This window comes from Hyperolius riggenbachi, chromosome 9, assembly GCF_040937935.1.
Source record: "Hyperolius riggenbachi isolate aHypRig1 chromosome 9, aHypRig1.pri, whole genome shotgun sequence".
Classification (NCBI taxonomy): domain Eukaryota; kingdom Metazoa; phylum Chordata; class Amphibia; order Anura; family Hyperoliidae; genus Hyperolius; species Hyperolius riggenbachi.
This window is the reverse complement of record NC_090654.1, coordinates 44,866,861-44,885,667: the sequence shown is the minus strand read 5'-3', so window position 1 is coordinate 44,885,667 and position 18,807 is coordinate 44,866,861. Positions and strand designations below refer to the sequence as shown.

Sequence of the window (18,807 nt, the reverse complement as noted above, 5' to 3'; positions counted from 1 at the left end):
GCTGGCTGCTGACTGTTAGTGAGAGCAGAGTCAGACTTGCTGCAGATAGGTAGGGAAAGCATCAGCTAGGCCTGTGTTCTTGTTCCTCACTTGCTGTGAAAGAACTCCAAACAGCCCTATTGAGGGCTAGCACATCGGTCTCCTGTGTTTTTTTTTGTATGTGACACTCCACAACCCACTGACACCCAGAGCTGTGTGCACACTACTGGCAGGGTCGTAGCAATAGGGGGTGCAGAGGTAGCGACCGCATCGGGGCCCGAAGGGCCCTCCCTCAACTACAGTATTTGCTCTCTTTTGGTCCTGTGATCGTAATAATTACTTCTATAGATACTTTGAATAGTGGTAATCATAAACCAACTTCTCCCCATCCCCTTCTTGCACCTCTGACACTGTAGTTGCCATTGGCAGGTTTGGGTGCGCCATATCAATTGTTATGTATAGAGTGCTTGGGGGGGCCCAATGTAAAACTTGCATCGGGGCCTGCAGCTCCTTAACTACGCCACTGCTGTTGCCTCATTAAGTTGCACGCACAGTACCACTCCAGTGCATTATTTTTTCACCCGTATTCTGATAGTACTATTTCATTTCTCTGTGTGAGACACTCCACAGCCCACTGGCACCCAGAGCTGTGCACAATGTGATTTCTGCCCTTCAGGGATTAAAACCGACTTTGTGTCAACTCTGTAATTTTTGGCACGGACCCCCCTCCAGCATGCTCCTGTCCAGGTGTTAGACCCCTTGAAACAACTTTTGCATCACTTTTGCGGCCAGAAACAGTCTTTGCAGGTTTTAAAATCCGCTTGCCCACTGAAGTCTATGGCGGTTCGCCATATTCGCCTGTTTGTGAACATTTTGAACAGAATTCGCCGTCGGAAAATTCTATGTTCGCATCTCTAGTGCAGTGCAGAGCTGCCGGTCTTCAGAAGCCGTAGTGCTTCCGAAGAGTGCTGAAGTCTCTCGTGGCGGGAGATTCAAACCGAGGAGCCTGCGGGGGAACGCGGAGACCGACAGGAGAACAGGAAGGCACTATAGGACCCAGAGCCTTCCCTCTCCTTAGGTGAGGATCTGGTTTTTATTTTAAAACTCACTTCAGATTCACTGTAATGTGAAGGCAAACCTTTGTCACAGATGTAAGCTTAATAAATCTACAGATATAAGAAGGATAATTACAAGTTGCCTATAGAGCTTAATCCTTCAGATGTTATATTTCTGATAACATAGCTCCCAACTGTTCCTATTTCACAGGGACGGACAGTCCCTCTTTGGGAACCAAATCCCCTGCCCCTCTTTTGTCCCTCTTTCTCCCTCTTTTGTCCCTCTTTCAGGTCTGATGTACAGACCTGTGTTAATATATGCATTTTTTAACTGATGCTAAACTTTATTCCCATCAATTACATTGAAATATTTCTTATTCTAAATATTAAAAGGAAGGCTATCTACTGATGATAGAGGGGACCAGTCTGGTTTGAATGATAAAACGACATCTTTTGATAATAGGCGGGATGAGGGGGTGGGGTGAGGGTGTAGCAGGGGCGTATCTTAAAGTGTCCCTCTTTCTTATCTGAAAAAGTTGGGAGGTATGTGATAAGCACAGGAAGTCAGTGCCCTGCTTTTGGCTGCATCAGTGAATATAAGAATCGCAGTTGATTCCCTTGAACCACTCCAACCTGTCTTCGTCTACGGCTGGCTGCATCTTCTCTGTGACCGCAGTATGTTATTACGTAATACCATGTATCGGATCACAGAGGAGAGGCGCCCCCCGTGAAGATGAAGACAGGAGTGTACGGAGCAACAGGCTGACAGAGGAGTGAGGTAGTCAGGACAGATAAGACGCTACTCTGCCAATGACTCTGCGGGTCCCGGGCAGCCCTGGGCCGCCCATGAGGAGGGGTGAGGCGGGTCTCTCAGCCTTCCTGGCTGCTGCCCCCTCCAGGCTACCTATCGGGAAGGGGGGGGGAGAGAGGGGGGCAGCATCCTCACAAGTTTGCCTCAGGCAGCAAAAAGTCTAGAACAAGCAGTGGGCCTGGGGACATTAGTTACAGGTGCCTGAAGGCCCTAGGACAATTGTCCAGGTTGCCCCTATGGTAGAGCTGGCCCTGCTAGGAGAAAGCCTCAGGAGTGGACTCGTCTCTCACCTGGCATGGTTAGCTTGTTCCAGCAGCAGCTTGGCCGCCTCTAGACCCTCAGATGTGCTGTTCAGGATTGCGTCCACATTGCTGATGTTACCGGTGCACTCAGAGATCTGTTTGACGAGATTGGTGATGTCAGCAGGACTGGCTGGAAGTGAGATGTTCAGCACCTTCCTGGCTACCAGCTCAATGCTCTCCGGGTCCGCCCCTTCCTCTGCAGACAGGAAATGAGGACACATTCAAAACTACAGGAACATTTTAATGCCAGAGACAGCCTAATTCATCCTATTATTTTTACTGATTGGCCTCTTGTAAACCAAACAATCATGATTGTCCACTCTTGCCATTCCTATATGAGAGCTTACTTAATAAATCTGCTCTTAAATATTTTCAAGCTGTTGGCCTTTATAATGAGGTACACAGAGCATAACTAGAGAGAAGCAGCACCTGGGGTGGGGGGGGGGGGGGGTTTCAGAGCTGTGGGGGCCCCCAACTACCAACCTTCCCTTCCTCTGATAGAGGGGACTATGCTTCACATCAGGTGTTTTTGTGGCTACACTATTGGTGCGAAGGTCATGATAGCCACAATTATTTTATGACCCTTGTGAGATGGGCCCAAAGGCTGTGAAGGGCACCAAGGTAAGGCGAGAGAAGGGGTGTGAACATTGGGGGGCCCCATCAAAGTTTTCCTTGGGGGCCCCATGAATTGTAGTTACATCACTGCTGGTACAAAAATACATCTGCATTTTTTTTTTAATTACAAAATGCGGTAATAAGAAATGATAGCTAAAATGAGTTTGTAAGGATTCGGAACCTCAAGTCATAGTGATTGATTTTACCAGTCAGGAAGTCTTTAATTTTCTTGATAAAATCTCGCAGTTGCTCAGTAGACTCCTCGATCCGGCGTTTGGCGTCTTTGGCTTTATTCAAGGTGGACTCGCTTTGTACCTTGGCTTCTTGTGCAATGTTCTGAACCTCTCGAATCTGCATTGAATTGTACAAGCGGCAGAGCGTGAGATAAACTTGCAGTCGCTGTACGATAACATCTCCAGAGTGTTATGCAGGAGAACAGAGGCACCAAAAGGATAAAAGGAAGCTAAATGAGCTTAAAAACCAAATTCTTGGTAAATAGAGGAGGTAGTGGTGGACTTACCTCCTCCAAGTAGACACACAACGACTGTAGTAAAGACAGTCGTTGTGTGTCTACTTGGTGCCTGGCTCTTCTACTGTCCACATATGCTATTGCTCCGTTGTTATTGCCTGATGAAGCGGGATCAAACCTGCGAAACACGTTGCATATTTGGAGTTCATAAATAAAATATATTGACTGTCTTTACTACAGTCGTTGTGTGTCTACTTGGAGGAGGTAAGTCCACCACTACCTCCTCTATATACCAAGAATTTGGTTTTTAAGCTCATTTAGCTTCCTTTTATCCTTTTGGCGCCTCTGTTCTACTGCATAATATTGAATCTGCCCTGGGTGGAGGGTTGAACCCTCTTTTACTCATCTACAGAGAGCGACTTCTTATTCCTGAGTGGGGTCAGGAAAATCTCTCCCCGCCTGCTTTTACAGTGGTTGCCTAATGGTAACCCTGGTTTGTGAGTATTAATATTTACTCTATCTAGTAACCATTTACCAGTACATATTACACTATTGGGGCTCTTGGTGTTCCTTGTTTTTATCTCCAGAGTATTGCCATTATGGGTTCCAAAGTATAGTCCATTATGGCAGAGTTCCCCAACTCTGTCTTCAAGGCCCACCAACAGTACATGTTTTGCAGAAAACCACATACATGCACAGGTGAGGTAATTAGTGTTGCAGCAGAGCTGATTAACTTCCTCTGGATTTCCACAAAACGTGCACTGTTGGTGGGCCTTGAGGCCAGGGTTGGGGAACACTGCATTATGGGGTTCCAAAGAAGACAGTTTGCATTACACATAATGTCTGCCCTCAAATCTCTATTTATTTCCATGTCTGGTGTGCTAGTGAGATTAATTGCTAAAGCCAAAACCAAAACAATTGGTTCCTCTATGATCGGAATCGATTCCTACCACACACAGGATATTGTTTTCCAATAGATCAGCAGCTGATCTGAAGTTGCATCAGTCTCCAGACGCTGTGCGGCCAATCAGGTGGAAGGGCTGCAAGCCAACAAGCCAATCACGGCCGCCTGCTTTTCTGACTGGAGCCAATGGTCTCGGAGGTGGGACCATGGCTCCATCATTGGGCCAAACACTGCACTTGCTGCTACTGAATGCTTCTGTTGTCAGAAGCCTTTTGCACATGTGCAGTTACAAATGTAAGGGTTGGTTCACACGGATGACAGGCGGCGTTGAGGCTGCTGGGAAGCCACGTCATCCTGTGACGTCTCGTTCAGGCGCGGCGGTACGTCAATCATCAGCTTCCTGTAGCGATCGGCATTTCTCGTCCCTGCAAGGGGACATGAAGCCACGGTGGCTAGCCGACCCTGGACACCGAATGCTGCTTCTAGGGTCGGCCGAAGCGACGCGTTAAATCGGGAACGCAGCATTTGCGCAATCGACGGTAATCGGGCAATGCTAAACGCTCTCATTCACTTGAATGGGAGCGTTTAGCCGACGAGTCCCGAACGCTTGGTGGTAAACGCTGCCAAGCGTCCGTGTGGACCAGCCCTAAGTAAGGAGGGTGCGAGGGGGCAGTAGGAGGGGACTTGGAAGACACAGAAGAACCTGAAAGACTACAAGGTACTTGAAGAAGCCCCAGGTAAGTAAAAATCAACTTTTTTGTTCCAATTCCACTATGCTTTAACCTCTTGAGGACCGCGGTCTTAAACCCCTCGAGTGACTAGGCCATTTTTTACAAAAATAGGCTACTGCAACTTTAAGGCTAATTTCACACCAGGACGTTGCGTTAGAGGGGGCGTTAAGGTCGCATAACGTCCCCCTAACGCAACGCCTGGTGGTGCTGGATCTGGACGTCAGAGTGAGCCACGTTGTGCAGCTCACTCTGGCGTCAGTGATGCCGTGATGCGCACTCTTGTGCGCATGCGGCATCACGTGGTCCCGCCGGCCAATCGCCGCACAGAGCGGCCGCTCCAGGAAGTAAACACTGCACGTCACAACGTGCAGTGCATATTAATTAGCCATGTGCCTGGCCGCTCTCCGCTCCTCCACAACATTACTGAGCATGTGCAAGCAGTCTAACGCGGCTCAGCCGCGTCTAAAGTACTGCATGCAGTACGTTGTCTTGTGACGCAGCGTTACAATGTAACGCAACGTGGGCACTGTGAACAGCCCCATTGATTTTTCATTACTGTGAGGTGGGCTGCGTTACAGGCTGCTCTAACGTGCGCCTGTAACGTCCCACTGTGAAACCAGCCTAAGGGCTCGCTGCAGGGCTGTATAACTCAGCACACAAGTGATCCCCCCCTTTTCTGCCCACCAACAGAGCCTTGTGTTGGTGGGCTATGATTGCTCCCCCAATGTTTATTTGTTTATTTTTTAATATTGATTGGTTTATTTTTCATTAAATGTAACTTTTTTTTTTTTAAAAAACGCTTCAGCCAATGACAGCGGATCACTTTTCTGCCGCCCAGGGGGACAGCCATGTCACACGGCTGTCCCTAGTACAGCGCTGCCTTAGATCACAGCACTGTACAGTGTTATTAGATGGCAAAAACGTCCCTAGTGGCGATCGCCGCTGGGAGGCTGATGATGGAGCGGAGCCAATCGGTGTTGAGCAGTCGTTAGGCAGTTAAGTCCTACTTTTAAATTCCTAGTCTCAACCATATATGGACTAAACCACACAAATACTGTTAGGCCCGGTTCACATTAGCGTCCTCTGTCCGGATTCGCCGGGCCGGATCCGGACCGTATACTGTACAAACGGAATGTACGTTCCGCATAGCAATGCAAAGTCTATGCGGACGTTCACACGCGCCCGTTCCGTACAGTACGGAGTCGGACCGGAGCCGGACTCCAGACGCTTTTCCAACATGCGCTATTTTTTGGGTCCGGATCATCCGGCCCACGCACCCGGACCGGATCCTGACTGCACCATCCGGAAACAGAAACCTATGGGGAACGGAAAGCACAGAACACACAGGATACAAACACCTGACGTTCTACCCCACTTCCTATGCGTATTTATAGCGGCCATTTCGGATGGGGACACATGGGCCCAGCATTCCTGGAGTGGAGCAGCAGTGACTTTAACGTGCTGGAGCTGTTATGGCAGTATGTCGGAAGTGGAGGTGAGGCCTACAGCGGAGGACCTGATTCTACAGGTGCACCAGGTGCACCTTCTGCAGACCCCAACAATTTTTATGGTAATTTGTAATTTTTTTACCCCACGGATCCGGATGGCAGCCTGATGCATGCCTGATGCAAACGGACCGGATCCGGATCCGATCCGGATCCGGTCCGTTTGCATGCCAAAACGCAAGTGTGAACGGGGCCTAACAGATTACTTCTAACATACCTTTTTATGGTAAGAACTAGTAATCAAGCTCTGCTCACCTTCTCTGATACGTCATTGAGCTGATTAGCCATGTTCTCCAGATCCATTTTGACATTTTGGGCAGACACAAGTGCCTTAGCGGAGATGGGTACAGCTCCATTGCAATTCTCCCCACCACACTTCCTCTTGCCTTGGTCATCTCTGCAATTTGCTCCTCCACAGGCAGCCTGGTCACAGGGCTTGTCTCCTGGAGCTCCACAGATCTGGTAGACGAGGAAAGATAAAAAGAACCCAATGAGACATCAGATGGGGCCCTGTCAGGGCACTGTTCATGCCAACGCAGTGGTGTATGCCATCATGGTAGGATATTATATGTTTAAATTTTGAAAAGAAGAAACTACCAGCTCGTTGATTCGAGAGACATTGAGATCCTTAGCCTTCGTCTGCAACTCTTTCAGTGAGGACTTGTGAGCAGTCATGCTCCGTCGGTAACTGTCGAGTTTCTCTTTCAGAAGCCGCTCCGTCTCTTCTCGTGTTTTCTGGGATTGGAATACAGGGCTGTCAGGCCCATACACCGAGCTATTAGCAAGCCTCTCAGCAGCCGAGGATTCTAAATAAGCCTTCAGGATGCTTCCATAGGTCTCTGAAAAAGAGAAGAGCAGAAATTAGTGCCTAAGCGTTCTAGAATAATATGTTTCAGCATGATCCTGCTGAGCAATATAGTGCTGCTTGATACAGAATTTTTTTAATAAACGAGGAACAAGTTTACTGGATCTCTAATGAACACCAAGGATCTTCAGTAACCTTCAGTCTTGGGTTGTTTTACTTGACTGGAGAATCTAAGTGATCCAGATGCCCTAGACTTGTTTTGAGGCTGCTTTTACAATTGTGTGGTAAGATGCATAGGTCCACCCCCGTGACGTACTCCCTGCTGGACAGGAAGTATATCACTGGGATTCCCATCAGTCTGCACAAGCGTGCTGCAACGCACTCCATTGTTTACACTTGAACGCATTGCCATAGTTTTGCATTACTGCATAATCCATGTGGTAGGCACGGATCATGTGGTACTGCACTGTTGACTTTGGGACGACATTGTGGCGATTGAATACTTCTGTCGCATTAAGTATAAAAGTCTACATAGACTTTCATTGACTTAGCGGCTTCTTCTGGTAAGAAAAAAAAAAACTTACCGCAATGCCATAGTGTAAAAGGGCCCATAAATGCATTAAAGTTGACAACAATTAGTGAACAAATAGTGTAAAAGTGCACTCAATGATATAACAAAAATCTACCCAACCAGTACAGTAGCTGAGAAGTTAGCAAATAAATGGTTATAGCAGTTATGTCGATGCACCCACAGTGCACTTTTTTTGCTAATAAATGTCTGGATTTTTTGTGGGATCTGCATGTGACTGAAGTAGGTCAAGCCCAATTCACCAATGTTTCATCATTTCTCCTAATATTCGGTGAACTTTTTCTACCTCATGCCAAAACCACAAAAAAAAAATCCAGTTAAGGGTCACTGGCCCTTATTCAATTCACTTTTCTTCTACGTTTTCTCCTAGGAGATAATTTTTCATCTTCTGTTTAAAATAACTTTTCAGCACTCAAAAAAGTACCATAGAGTAGTCTGAAAAGTACTGTTAAAAATTCTTGCTTGATGGTGGCTTAAAATATATTTTATTGATAAGGTGTGAAAATATCGCCCAGGAGAAAACTGGAGAAAATGTGAATTTAATAAGGGCCAATGGATCACTTCCACTGATCAGTTCAAACTCATGCCCAATGTTAAGTAGGTCTCTCTTATGCCCCCCAAAATAGCTGTGACCCAGCAAGGCGTCTGAAGGTAACTTTTTTGGTCTCTGGTACCAACACATTAGCAGTAGATCCTTTAAGTACTGATGTGGGGGCTGTGAAGTTGGTACAAAAATCAAAAGACTCTGACTACTCAGTTTATGAAACCACCGACTCCGACTCCAGATATCCAAAACTGCTCCGACTCCTTAGTCTAATACTTACCAGGGCTGTGGAGTTGGTACAAAAGTCATCTGACTCCTCAGTTTATGAAACCACCAACACTGACTTCAACTCCGACTCAAGGTACCCAAAAATTGCTCTGAATCCTCGACTCTGAATCCACAGCATGTCCCACAGATGCTCATGATCACACTGAGATCTGGGGAATGTGAAGGAAAATGTGACTAATCAGACCAGACCACCTTCTTCCACTGTTCCATGGTCCAGTTCTGCTGCTCACATCACATACATATTATAGCTGCTGTCAGCAGAGGACGGGGTCACTATGGTTACTCTGACTGGTCATCTTCTACTTGGCATTGACAGCATTACTTCTTTTTTTTTTTAACAATTTGTGAAATCTGACCAAACAGGCTGGCCTTTACTCCCCACATATATCATGACCCTGTCACTGCTTCACAGGTTGTCCTCCTTGGTACCTTGGTAAGTTCTAACCACTTCATAACATCCTACAAGACCTGCTGTGTTGGAGATGCTCTGCTCTGAACCAGTCATCAAGCTGATTTAGCAAAGACAGTTGGCCAAAATTGGTGTCTCGTGTCGCCACCTCCCTTGATTATGCAGAATGGCTGCAGCGGAGCACCTTTTACCTGGTCCATCACTGGGTTCTCTCCTCTTCTGCACTGCAGCCTAGGCTATCACCATAGTTATGTCCCTCCATAGGCTTCCAAGGTCACATGACATGCATCGGGAGTCTATGGAGTGATGCTGCTGCACGGTAATTGCTTGAAGTGCTGAAGTGGACAGAACCAGGCTATGGTACTCCGCTTCAGCTGCTCTGCATGTTAGTGTTGTTGGCGCTACCCCCTATACTATACCACAGGATAGCACACCTCTATCCAGCGGGTGCTGGTGCAGAATCCTCGGCGATCAGCAATCCATAAACAAAGAGATGGATCCGTACACAGTCTTCTTAGGAACAGTGCAATTTATTGTCCCATCACACACATACAATCTGATCGTACTCAGACGATCGATTTGGAGCCACCTTTGTCAATTAAAGGACAGACATGTCCTTTACAATAAATTGCACTGCTCCTAAAATGACTGTGTGCGGATCCATCTTTTTGTTTATGGACCCCCTATATTGTGTCACCTAAATCAAGTGATTCAGATGGCTTTGTGGTAGGGCCGGCGCTGCGCATGCACTATACCGCTGGGAGGGTCCATTGCAGGGACCACTGACCCTCTGAAGCGGAGGTGTGCCATTCATCAAATGAATGGAGAGACCAACCACTGTCCAGAACAATGCGTACAGGCCACAGCTGGCCCTTCCACCCCAGGTCTCCCCCTCCCTAATTTTGATGTGGTTTTTGGGGCCCTGCAGACTTTTTAGCAGTGAAGGAACTCACCCGTCCTGACTCCTTCATTATTCCCAGCAACCCCGTTTTCATCTTTGCAGGGATGTCTTTCATCAGCGACCTGGCACATGTTATTACGTAATATGCCATGTGGTCATGAAGAAGATGTGGCCAGCAGGGATGAAGACAGAAACGTACACACTAATGAAGGAGCATGCCAGCCAGGACAGTTGAGTTGCCATGCTGCCAAAACTCTACAGGGTGCCAGAAGGGGGGGGGGCGCACTTCAGGTGGCTGGGGGGAACGAGAGAGGAAATTTGCCAATAACAAAGAGACCTAATGCCATTTAAGATGGGAGTGGTCATGGGGGCTCCACAGGTTAATTTTGCCCAGGGGCGCCACTGAAACTAGAATGAAAAGTTCAATGTGAAGTTCGCTGAACCTTACACTGGGAACAGGTAACTCATTCCAATGGCGTTCCTACCACAGGGCGCAGGGGGGCGTGGCGCACCGGGTGCCAGACAGCCAGGGGGGTGTCGCCACGACCCCCCATAAATCATGCAGGAGCCAGGCAGGAGGGGAAGAGCAGCGCTAGGAGGAGGGGTGACAGCAGGGATAGCGGCGGGGAGGGGGGACATATCTCCCCCCTGCCTAACCTGGGTCCCCTCCTTCTGCCTCTCTTCTCCCCCCTCAAAATGCGGGCAGCGGGCCAGGTGCAGTGGTCAGCGAGCATGCGAGCGCGGAGAATACTTACGTTACTTCCGCGTATCAGCCTGGAACGCTGCGTCGCCGTCACGTGCCTCTTCTGCGCTTCCAATCATTGGAGGCGCAGAAGAGGCACGTGACGGCGACGCATCGTTCCAGGCTGATACGCGGAAGTGACGTAAGTATTCTCCGCGCCCGCCTGCTCGCTGACCACTGCACCTGGCCCGCTGCCCGCATTTTTTTTTGGGGGGGGGGGAGGGAGAAGGAGGGGACCCAGGTGAGGGAGGGGGATTTGTCCCCCCTCCCCACCGCAATGCCTGCTGTCACCCCTCCTTCTAGCTACACTTGGGGTGGGGAGGCCACTATACTACTACTACCTAAACTGGGGGCCACTATACTAGCTATACTGGGGGCCACTATACTACCTAAACTGGGGGCCAATATACTACCTAAACTGGGGGCCAATATACTACCTAAACTGGGGGCCACTATACTAGCTATACTGGGGGCCACTATACTACCTAAACTGGGGGCCAATATACTACCTAAACTGGGGGCCACTATACTAGCTATACTGGGGGCCACTATACTACCTATAATGGGGGCCACTATACTACCTATACTGGGGGCCACTATACTACCTATACTGGGGGCAGCTATACGGGGGGCCAATATACTACCTAAACTGGGGGCCACTATACTAGCTATACTGGGGTCCACTATACTGCCTAAACTGGGGGCCAATATACTACCTAAACTGGGGGCCACTATACTAGCTATACTGGGGGCCACTATACTACCTATACTGGGGGCCACTATACTACCTATACTGGGGGCCACTATACTACCTATACTGGGGCAGCTATACGGGGGGGGGGGGGGCACTATACTACCTAAACTGGGGGCCAATATACTACCTAAACTGGGGGCCACTATACTAGCTATACTGGGGGCCACTATACTACCTATACTGGGGGCCACTATACTACCTATACTGGGGGCCACTATACTGGGGGCAACTATGGGGGCCACTATATTACCTATACTGGGGGGGGCACCATACCAGCTACAATGGAGGCCACTATACTAGCTACACTGGGGGCAACTTTACTAGCTACCTTTAGGCCACTATACTAGCTACACTGGGGGCTCACTATACTATCTAAACTGTGGGCCGCTATTCTGGGGAAACTATGGGGGCCACTATACTGGAGGGCAGCTGTACGGGGGCCACTATACTAGCTACACTGGGGGCAGAAACACTACCTACATTGGGGGAAGCAGCTATGCTGCCTATCCTGGGGCAACTATACTAGCTATATTGGGGCAACTATACTACCTTCACTGGGAGCAACTAGCTACCTATACTGGGGGCAGTGGCGGCACTGGGGGGGGGGGGTGCTTTGGGTGCTGAGGCACCCCCTAAAATTCTCCAAGCACCCCCCAGGTTGAACTGACTTTCGGCATCTAATAGATGCCGTGTCAGTTCACCGCAGCGTCAGAGCAGGGCTATAGTAAAATGTCCGAAGCCCTGCTCTGGAGACTTTGGGAGTTTCAGTTGCTGGCTGCAGAGGATCGTGGGAGCTGCGCACCGGACTGAGGCCGGAACAGGAGCTCTGCTGCAGGTGAGTAAATGTTTTTTTTTTTAAAATTTATATTAGCAGCCAGGTGTATCATTTATGTTCTGGTCAGGTCTGCCACACGATTGCATGTATTTTCTGGGCAAATCTGCCGACATGATTGCATGTATTTTCTGGGCAAATCTGCCGACATGATTGCATGTATTTTCTGGGCAAATCTGCCGACATGATTGAACGTATTCTCTGGGCAAATCTGCACATATTATGTGTATTTTCTTGATAAAACCTGCCGTGCTGGTCCTCTGCCTCTAATTCTTTCAACCACAGACCCTGAACAAGCATGCTTGTTTCTGGTGTGATTCAGTTCACTACTGCAGCCAAATAGATCAGCAGGGCTGGTAGGCAACTAGTATTGTTTAAAAGGAAATAAATATGGCAGCCTCCATATCACTCTCACCCCAGGTTGACGGTAAATTAAAGTTAGCTCCGCCCTCATCCGGTCATGGCCATGCCCATTTTTATAGCCCCGCCCGGTTTTTGCACCTGTACTTTTGGGGGGGGGGGGTGTGTCTTATAATACCCAGCACCGGGTGTCAAATGCCCTAGGTACGCCACTGACTCATTCCCCAGACCATGGACTCTTTAAGTGAAGTTCTGCTCAATGGTCCACAGAAGTATTAAAGCCTCTATTAAATACAAAACAAACGGCATAACAGGTTCGCTGACATGTTTTGGACACACACTGGTCCCACTCCTCAGTCATAGCAAGCTATGCCGTTTTTATTGTATTTAATAAAGGCTTTAAAGCCAATGGGAACCCATATTTAAATTTAAAAAAAGTCAGATACTCATCTAAGGAGAGAAAGGCTTGGGTCCTAATGAGCCTTCCCTCTCCCGGTGCCCTCCGTGCTGCGCTGGCTCCCCCGTTCACATCCCCCACTGAGGGGACTTCGGAAGTCTTCGGGAGCCGAGTCCTCCCGAAGACAGGCGGCTCCACACTGCGTATGCGCAAGTGCGTCATTTTTTTTTAAATTTCGGTTCTCATTCACTTTAATACTTCTGTGGACCATTGAGCGGAACTTCACTTTTTCAAAGAGTCCACTGAAACTAGAACCAGCTGTGGTATAGGCCTCAAGGATCATGTGTAAAAAGGGCCCATAGGAAAGCATGAGCAATTTCTGCTTTTCTGTTTGAACTCGGTTATCTGCTGCAGTAAAATGCATGACAGCAGAAGCAGGGTGGGGCCGAGGCAGAGGTAAGAGAGGCCCCAGCCTCAGGGTGCAGTGTAGGAGGGGGCGCACAACTCACTCAGCTATCATTCACCTGTTGTGTTTAAAGCAGAGAGAAATATGAAAAGGAGATACATGGCAGAGACTGCAGGCCAGATAACTAGAGAGTAAGGTGTTGGGGGCCCTGGGGCACCTCTTAGTCTAATAGCAATCAGTGTGTGACGGCTGGGGTGGCAGGGATGGAGGGGCGCACTTTTGTGTCTCAGCCTTGGGTGCTGGAGGACTTTGTCCCAGCTCTGAGCAGAAGACAGGCCAGCCCTCATTGATTGTTATGTACTAATACACTCTCTGTACTACTATTATTCAATAACAGTTGGTTATACCATTGAAGCCAGAGGCAGCGATGGCTTCTATCTGTCCCTTCAGGTTTTGCACGGTCTCATTCAGGAGGGTGAACTCTAAGGTCAGCTTGTCCAGTTTCCCCTTCTGTTTTCGGTCCTTGTTGGTGGTGTCATTCATCTTCTTCTCCTGGGAATGCAGCTGGTAGGAGAGCTGGGCCACCTCTGTCCTGAAGAGGGAGGAGGGGGAAGAAATGGTTTAGTGATTCTATTATGGGGTTTCATAAACACTCAGCTATTAATAGCACTGTCATTATAAACAGAGCTCAGGGCGTCTATCTATAACTCAGTGCCCTGTTCTGCTGCATCCAGTCTGCACAGACAAACCTAACCTGCACTTCCCCAATCCCCACCCATGAAACAAAACCTTTACTTTGTTGCTACATCCATCCCTTTTGGAGAGAACTACCTACTTCCTGTTAGGACAGGAAGTGAGGTAAATTTTCTCTAATGAGTGCATGGACTGAAATAAAAAGCTCAGTAAAGCTTATAACTCCTTTCCACAATGTCCAAAGCTAAAGTAAAAGTAAAGTCTGGAAATGAAATTTACCATACACATAATCTATACAGATATCAGGGTTTTCATATTTGCTCAGTTGAGATCTCCAAACATCTCCAGTGTTGGGGAGAGGTTTAAAGAATCTTTCTCCAGAGTTTTCTCACAAGAAATGTTTTCACAAGCAAAAAATGAACTCAAAATATGTTGTCCCAAAATGTACGACAGCCTTGAGCGCTGTCATTTGTTTGATGTCTGTTCGAAGAATGTGTATACCATTCATGATTAGCAGCACTAGGAGAAATTGTGTTTTTATTGTTAGACTAGCGGTCTTCCCCTCGAGGGCCAGTCATCGCCATGGGGAAGTCTAGTAGGGAATAATTTGTGCACATATTATTTATACTGAAGCTAACGCCCTCCTTTGCTGTACCTGTTTTGAATGCATGCTGTGTAATCTTGTCCATATTCTGGAGCTCTGCACATCTTGGCAGATAGCCAATTCGGGCACAGTCTCTGTCTGGAAGCGCTGCCTATGTCTCCCGCTGTACAAAAATGTACTTATTTTGCCTCTCTTACCTACATAAATGGGGTGGTAGGAGGCACCTCAGGTATAATTAAATGTCTAAAAACAGTTTTAAAATAAAAAAGGGTGGCTTACGTCAAAGACGTCACCAGCAGAAAATTGTCTGACATAAACAGAGGGATGTCTACAGGGGTACACCATGCAGGTATGGCATGTGCCATGGGCGCCTCTTACTGGGGGCACTGCTCCATAGCATCCTTGGTGTTCTCCATACAGATTCTAGTTTTTATCTGGGTACATTCTGCTGCATGGATACATTATTTGGGGGAACAACTGTCTAAGGTCCCATTTACACTTAATCAGTTGGTACGCGTTTGTTTTTTCCCTTCTCCATAGCAGTGCATTGTGAAAAAGATTTCAGTTAAAATGCATATAGAGTGAACTGTGCTATTGGGAAACATGGGCATTACTTTGAAAATCAGTTGTCCTTTCAGCTATAACTGAGAGCAACTGATTTAGTGTAACTGGGGCCTTACTGTTATTTGGGGGATATGCATAGGCTCACCTATTGCAGTACTCTATTCGCTCAGCCCATGTTTTTCTTCAACTTGGACCCAACCAACTATCCTAAACTGCATGTTAAAATGTTTGGAGGATGAAACCCCCCCCCCCAGCCTCATTGTGTTTGCCATGGGCACAGTTTTCCCTGGATAGGCCTCTGGATATAAACAATATTTATTTGTTAGAAACAGTGGCGTATCAATGGGAGATGAAGAGGTTATAACTGCATCCAGTGCCCTTCATCCATATTATTAGCTTTTCCTTGGTGCTATGCTGGTAATGAACTCCACTATATGTGCATTGAATAATGGTAATGCTTAACTTTTTTCTTATTGTTTTCGCTGACACTGCAGCTGTTTCGGGGCTCCATATCTATAGAGCGATGGGGTTCCTATATAAAACTCACACTGGGGCTCCAAGCTCTACAGTTACGCCCCTGCTTAGGCACCCTGCAGCACGTTTTGTGGGCTATATCCTGATTCCTCAGGTCAACAATGAGTGTCTTATTGTGGTAAGCAGGTAGCTAGGAGTGCCTATATTCATATGTTTTCATCTGTATATTAAAAGAGAAAACATCTCCTGTGAGAAAAGTAAACTCAGTGCAAGAGAACCTGCCTTATTTTGTTGACCAGCTTGTTCATCTGCTCCAGCATACGGGTCCCCTCGATGGCTCCGTCTCCGATAATCTGTTTAATGGTCCTGAGCTTGTCGTCCAGTTCTTTGATGAGGCTGTTACTGATCTCGGGAGCCTCTACGCCTTCCTGCAGGTCCGACACCTTCTTCCGTATAGCCTGGAGCTGGTTCTTGAGCTGAGAGATGGTGGCATCCCACTGGTAGAAGCACTGGTGGCAGGCTGAACACCGCGGGTAATTGTCTCGGAAACCTCTGGCGCACTGGTCACATCGCTGCCCGGTGAACCCTTCCCGGCAGCGGCACATACCTGTCTGGTGATCACACTGCTGTATCTCTGAGCCGTACGTGTCACAGTTACAGGCTGGAGAGAGATTGCATGATTAAAAACCAGTTAACGGCGTAGATATTAAGAAGACACCTGTGTAAAAGGGTAGCAGAATAAATTTACTGATATTCGACTACATTCATATAGTAAAATATCCATAATATTTATCGATATTTTACTATGATCTAACCTAAGCATACGCTCACACGGAACCCTCCACTGGGGGTTCCTAACCTTTCACCTCCCTCCTTTGCCCGCTATTACAGTGAGATTCCACTAGAAGTAAGCAACTCCTTCAGTTCAGCTATAGTGGTAATGATCATTTCTATATATTGTTTGAATAGTGGTAGTTAGGGATGTTCAGTAAGATACTGGATAGCTCAGCTGGTAGGCCATCAGACTTTTAATCTGGAGGTCTGTTATGTATGGGTGCTGATACAGCACTCGATTTTGCGGTCTAATTAACCTTCAGATCTGATAGTTATATTGGATTGGAGGGGAATGGATACCGCAACATGGCCATCCAATCAATATTTTGTGCCTGGGTAAAATATTGAAGGCTCCCCTGTCACACACCGGTACAAATTCTACCCTCCTCCGGTGTCCAGTGTCACAGCGAGTGCCTGTAGCAAATGACACCAGCACAAATAGCGATGACACTACATGCACTAGGTGTCACATGGTACAGGCGCACCCTGTGAAGTTGGAACCTCGGAAGAGGCGTGTGATAGGTGAGCCTTCAGCACTGCACATGGGCAGGGCCGGTAAGCCTTCAGCACTGCATATGGGCAGGGCCGGTAAGCCTTCAGCACTACACATGGGTGGGGCACATAGAATTGGGGCAGGCAGCAGTACAATTTCCAAAAGATTTCATGCTGAAATTTATAAGAAATCTGTATGCAGTGTGTTGGCAGGCAATGGATCCGTCTCTAATCAGAGTCAATCAGTGAGGGATCTATCTAAGGGTCGATCTGGTAGCAGATCGAGTGATGTATAGCCACCCCTTAGCATGTGGTTGTCATACACAGTATTAGCATAGAAGGTACTCAATGTATATTTTGCACTGAGCCCCATGACTATAGGTTTGCCATCGGGTAGAACACCTAGACCACTAAGGCATGAAAACCTACAGCCAATCTATGACAGAAAAGTCTTTGACAAGTCCCCACAACGAACCCACATGTTTCAATTCAAAATAGTTTCACTAAGATGTAGAGTTGCACATCAGTAAAATGGTGGAAGTCTGTGGTAATGAGGACAGTCTAGCGATGGTCTCCATAACTAGGATTTCGGCAGTAAGCTCAGCTGCAAACCTCTTTTTAGAAGTGATACTCAACTTTTAGGAAAAATGGTACTTTAGCATTCTAGGGAGGACAAGTTGAGGGAAACAGGAAAATTGGACTATGTGATTCTACTGCGAATAATGTTTCTGCTAATGAGAACCTTATACGTAAATACAATAATGATGGCTTGGATATTCCTGGTTTCCAGATAGTTAAGCAACAATTACTGTACCTTCACAGTTCCTTTTGGGGTCTCCCCAGAAATTCTCTTGGCACTGCGAACAGACTCTCCCACCAAAGCCGGGCTGGCAGTGACACTGTCCGGTGTACTGCAGAAAGAGCAAGAGTATGGTTTTATGATGCATATATTTCATGCATATATTTAAATGAGTGCAGTTGACTGTAAATGCATTTGTTTTGCATTTACAGTGCATTCACGTCATCCACCTCAGTAGAATAAAAAAAAAAACACTTCAAATGCAACATAAAGGAAATGCAAAGGTCATTTAAAATCGATGCAAAGCAAGCCAAAGACAGTTACAAACACACACATACCATGCTCTATAAGATCCAACAATCCTGAATACTTCAAAAAAATATCAGACACCCCAAACCTACGCTCAAGTCTTGCCAGCCTTAAAGTACTGCAAAGAGTAATGGCACCGATAAAAGTTCAGTAACTCCTGTACCAATCAGATTTTAGTTTTCAAAGAAAATTGAAGAAAGGTGCCATACATTATGGCTGGTTTCTTTGGATTACTGCCACTCAGTCTAGATTAATTCCCAGGCTATAAAGCTTTGGTAATCATAGCGCCCAGCTTTGTGCTGCTATTCGAAATTGAGGTTATGGACGTATTCAAATGAGTCGGTGCTTTGAGAATAAGTGCCTTATCTCCTTACACATCTTGGCAAACTCTTCCATGTGTGATGAAGCACATTCCAGAGATATAGGGCTGTTAATGTATTTCTGACCCCTCCCTTCTATTTGGAAGAAACAGAACTTTTGACAGAACTTTATATGAATGAAAAAAGAAAAACTTTTGCCGTTTTTACCAAATAAAAAAGAAAATACCTTCTTTTGACTCTTTGCTGAAGCTTCTAAATCTTCACAAGAGTTTCATATCTCACAGTTACATGACTAGAGTCAGAGTTGGATCTCTGGAAAT

At 47.1% G+C, this 18,807-nt stretch overlaps 1 protein-coding gene across 3 annotated transcripts in view; it reads right to left on the bottom strand.

Moving 5' to 3' along the window:
- The window catches only part of LOC137532282 (laminin subunit beta-1-like), a 163,800-nt gene that overhangs the window by 27,787 nt on the left and 117,206 nt on the right, over positions 1-18,807 (bottom strand). For all 3 annotated transcript variants that reach the window (XM_068252636.1, XM_068252635.1, XM_068252637.1), the window contains exons 25-31: positions 17,874-17,970; positions 16,016-16,394; positions 13,806-13,990; positions 6,969-7,210; positions 6,627-6,830; positions 2,969-3,113; positions 2,136-2,343 (exon numbers count right to left, since the gene is read on the bottom strand). In XM_068252636.1, the coding sequence (XP_068108737.1) occupies positions 2,136-2,343; positions 2,969-3,113; positions 6,627-6,830; positions 6,969-7,210; positions 13,806-13,990; positions 16,016-16,394; positions 17,874-17,970 (1,460 nt within the window). The remainder of the gene's footprint in view (positions 1-2,135; positions 2,344-2,968; positions 3,114-6,626; positions 6,831-6,968; positions 7,211-13,805; positions 13,991-16,015; positions 16,395-17,873; positions 17,971-18,807) is intronic.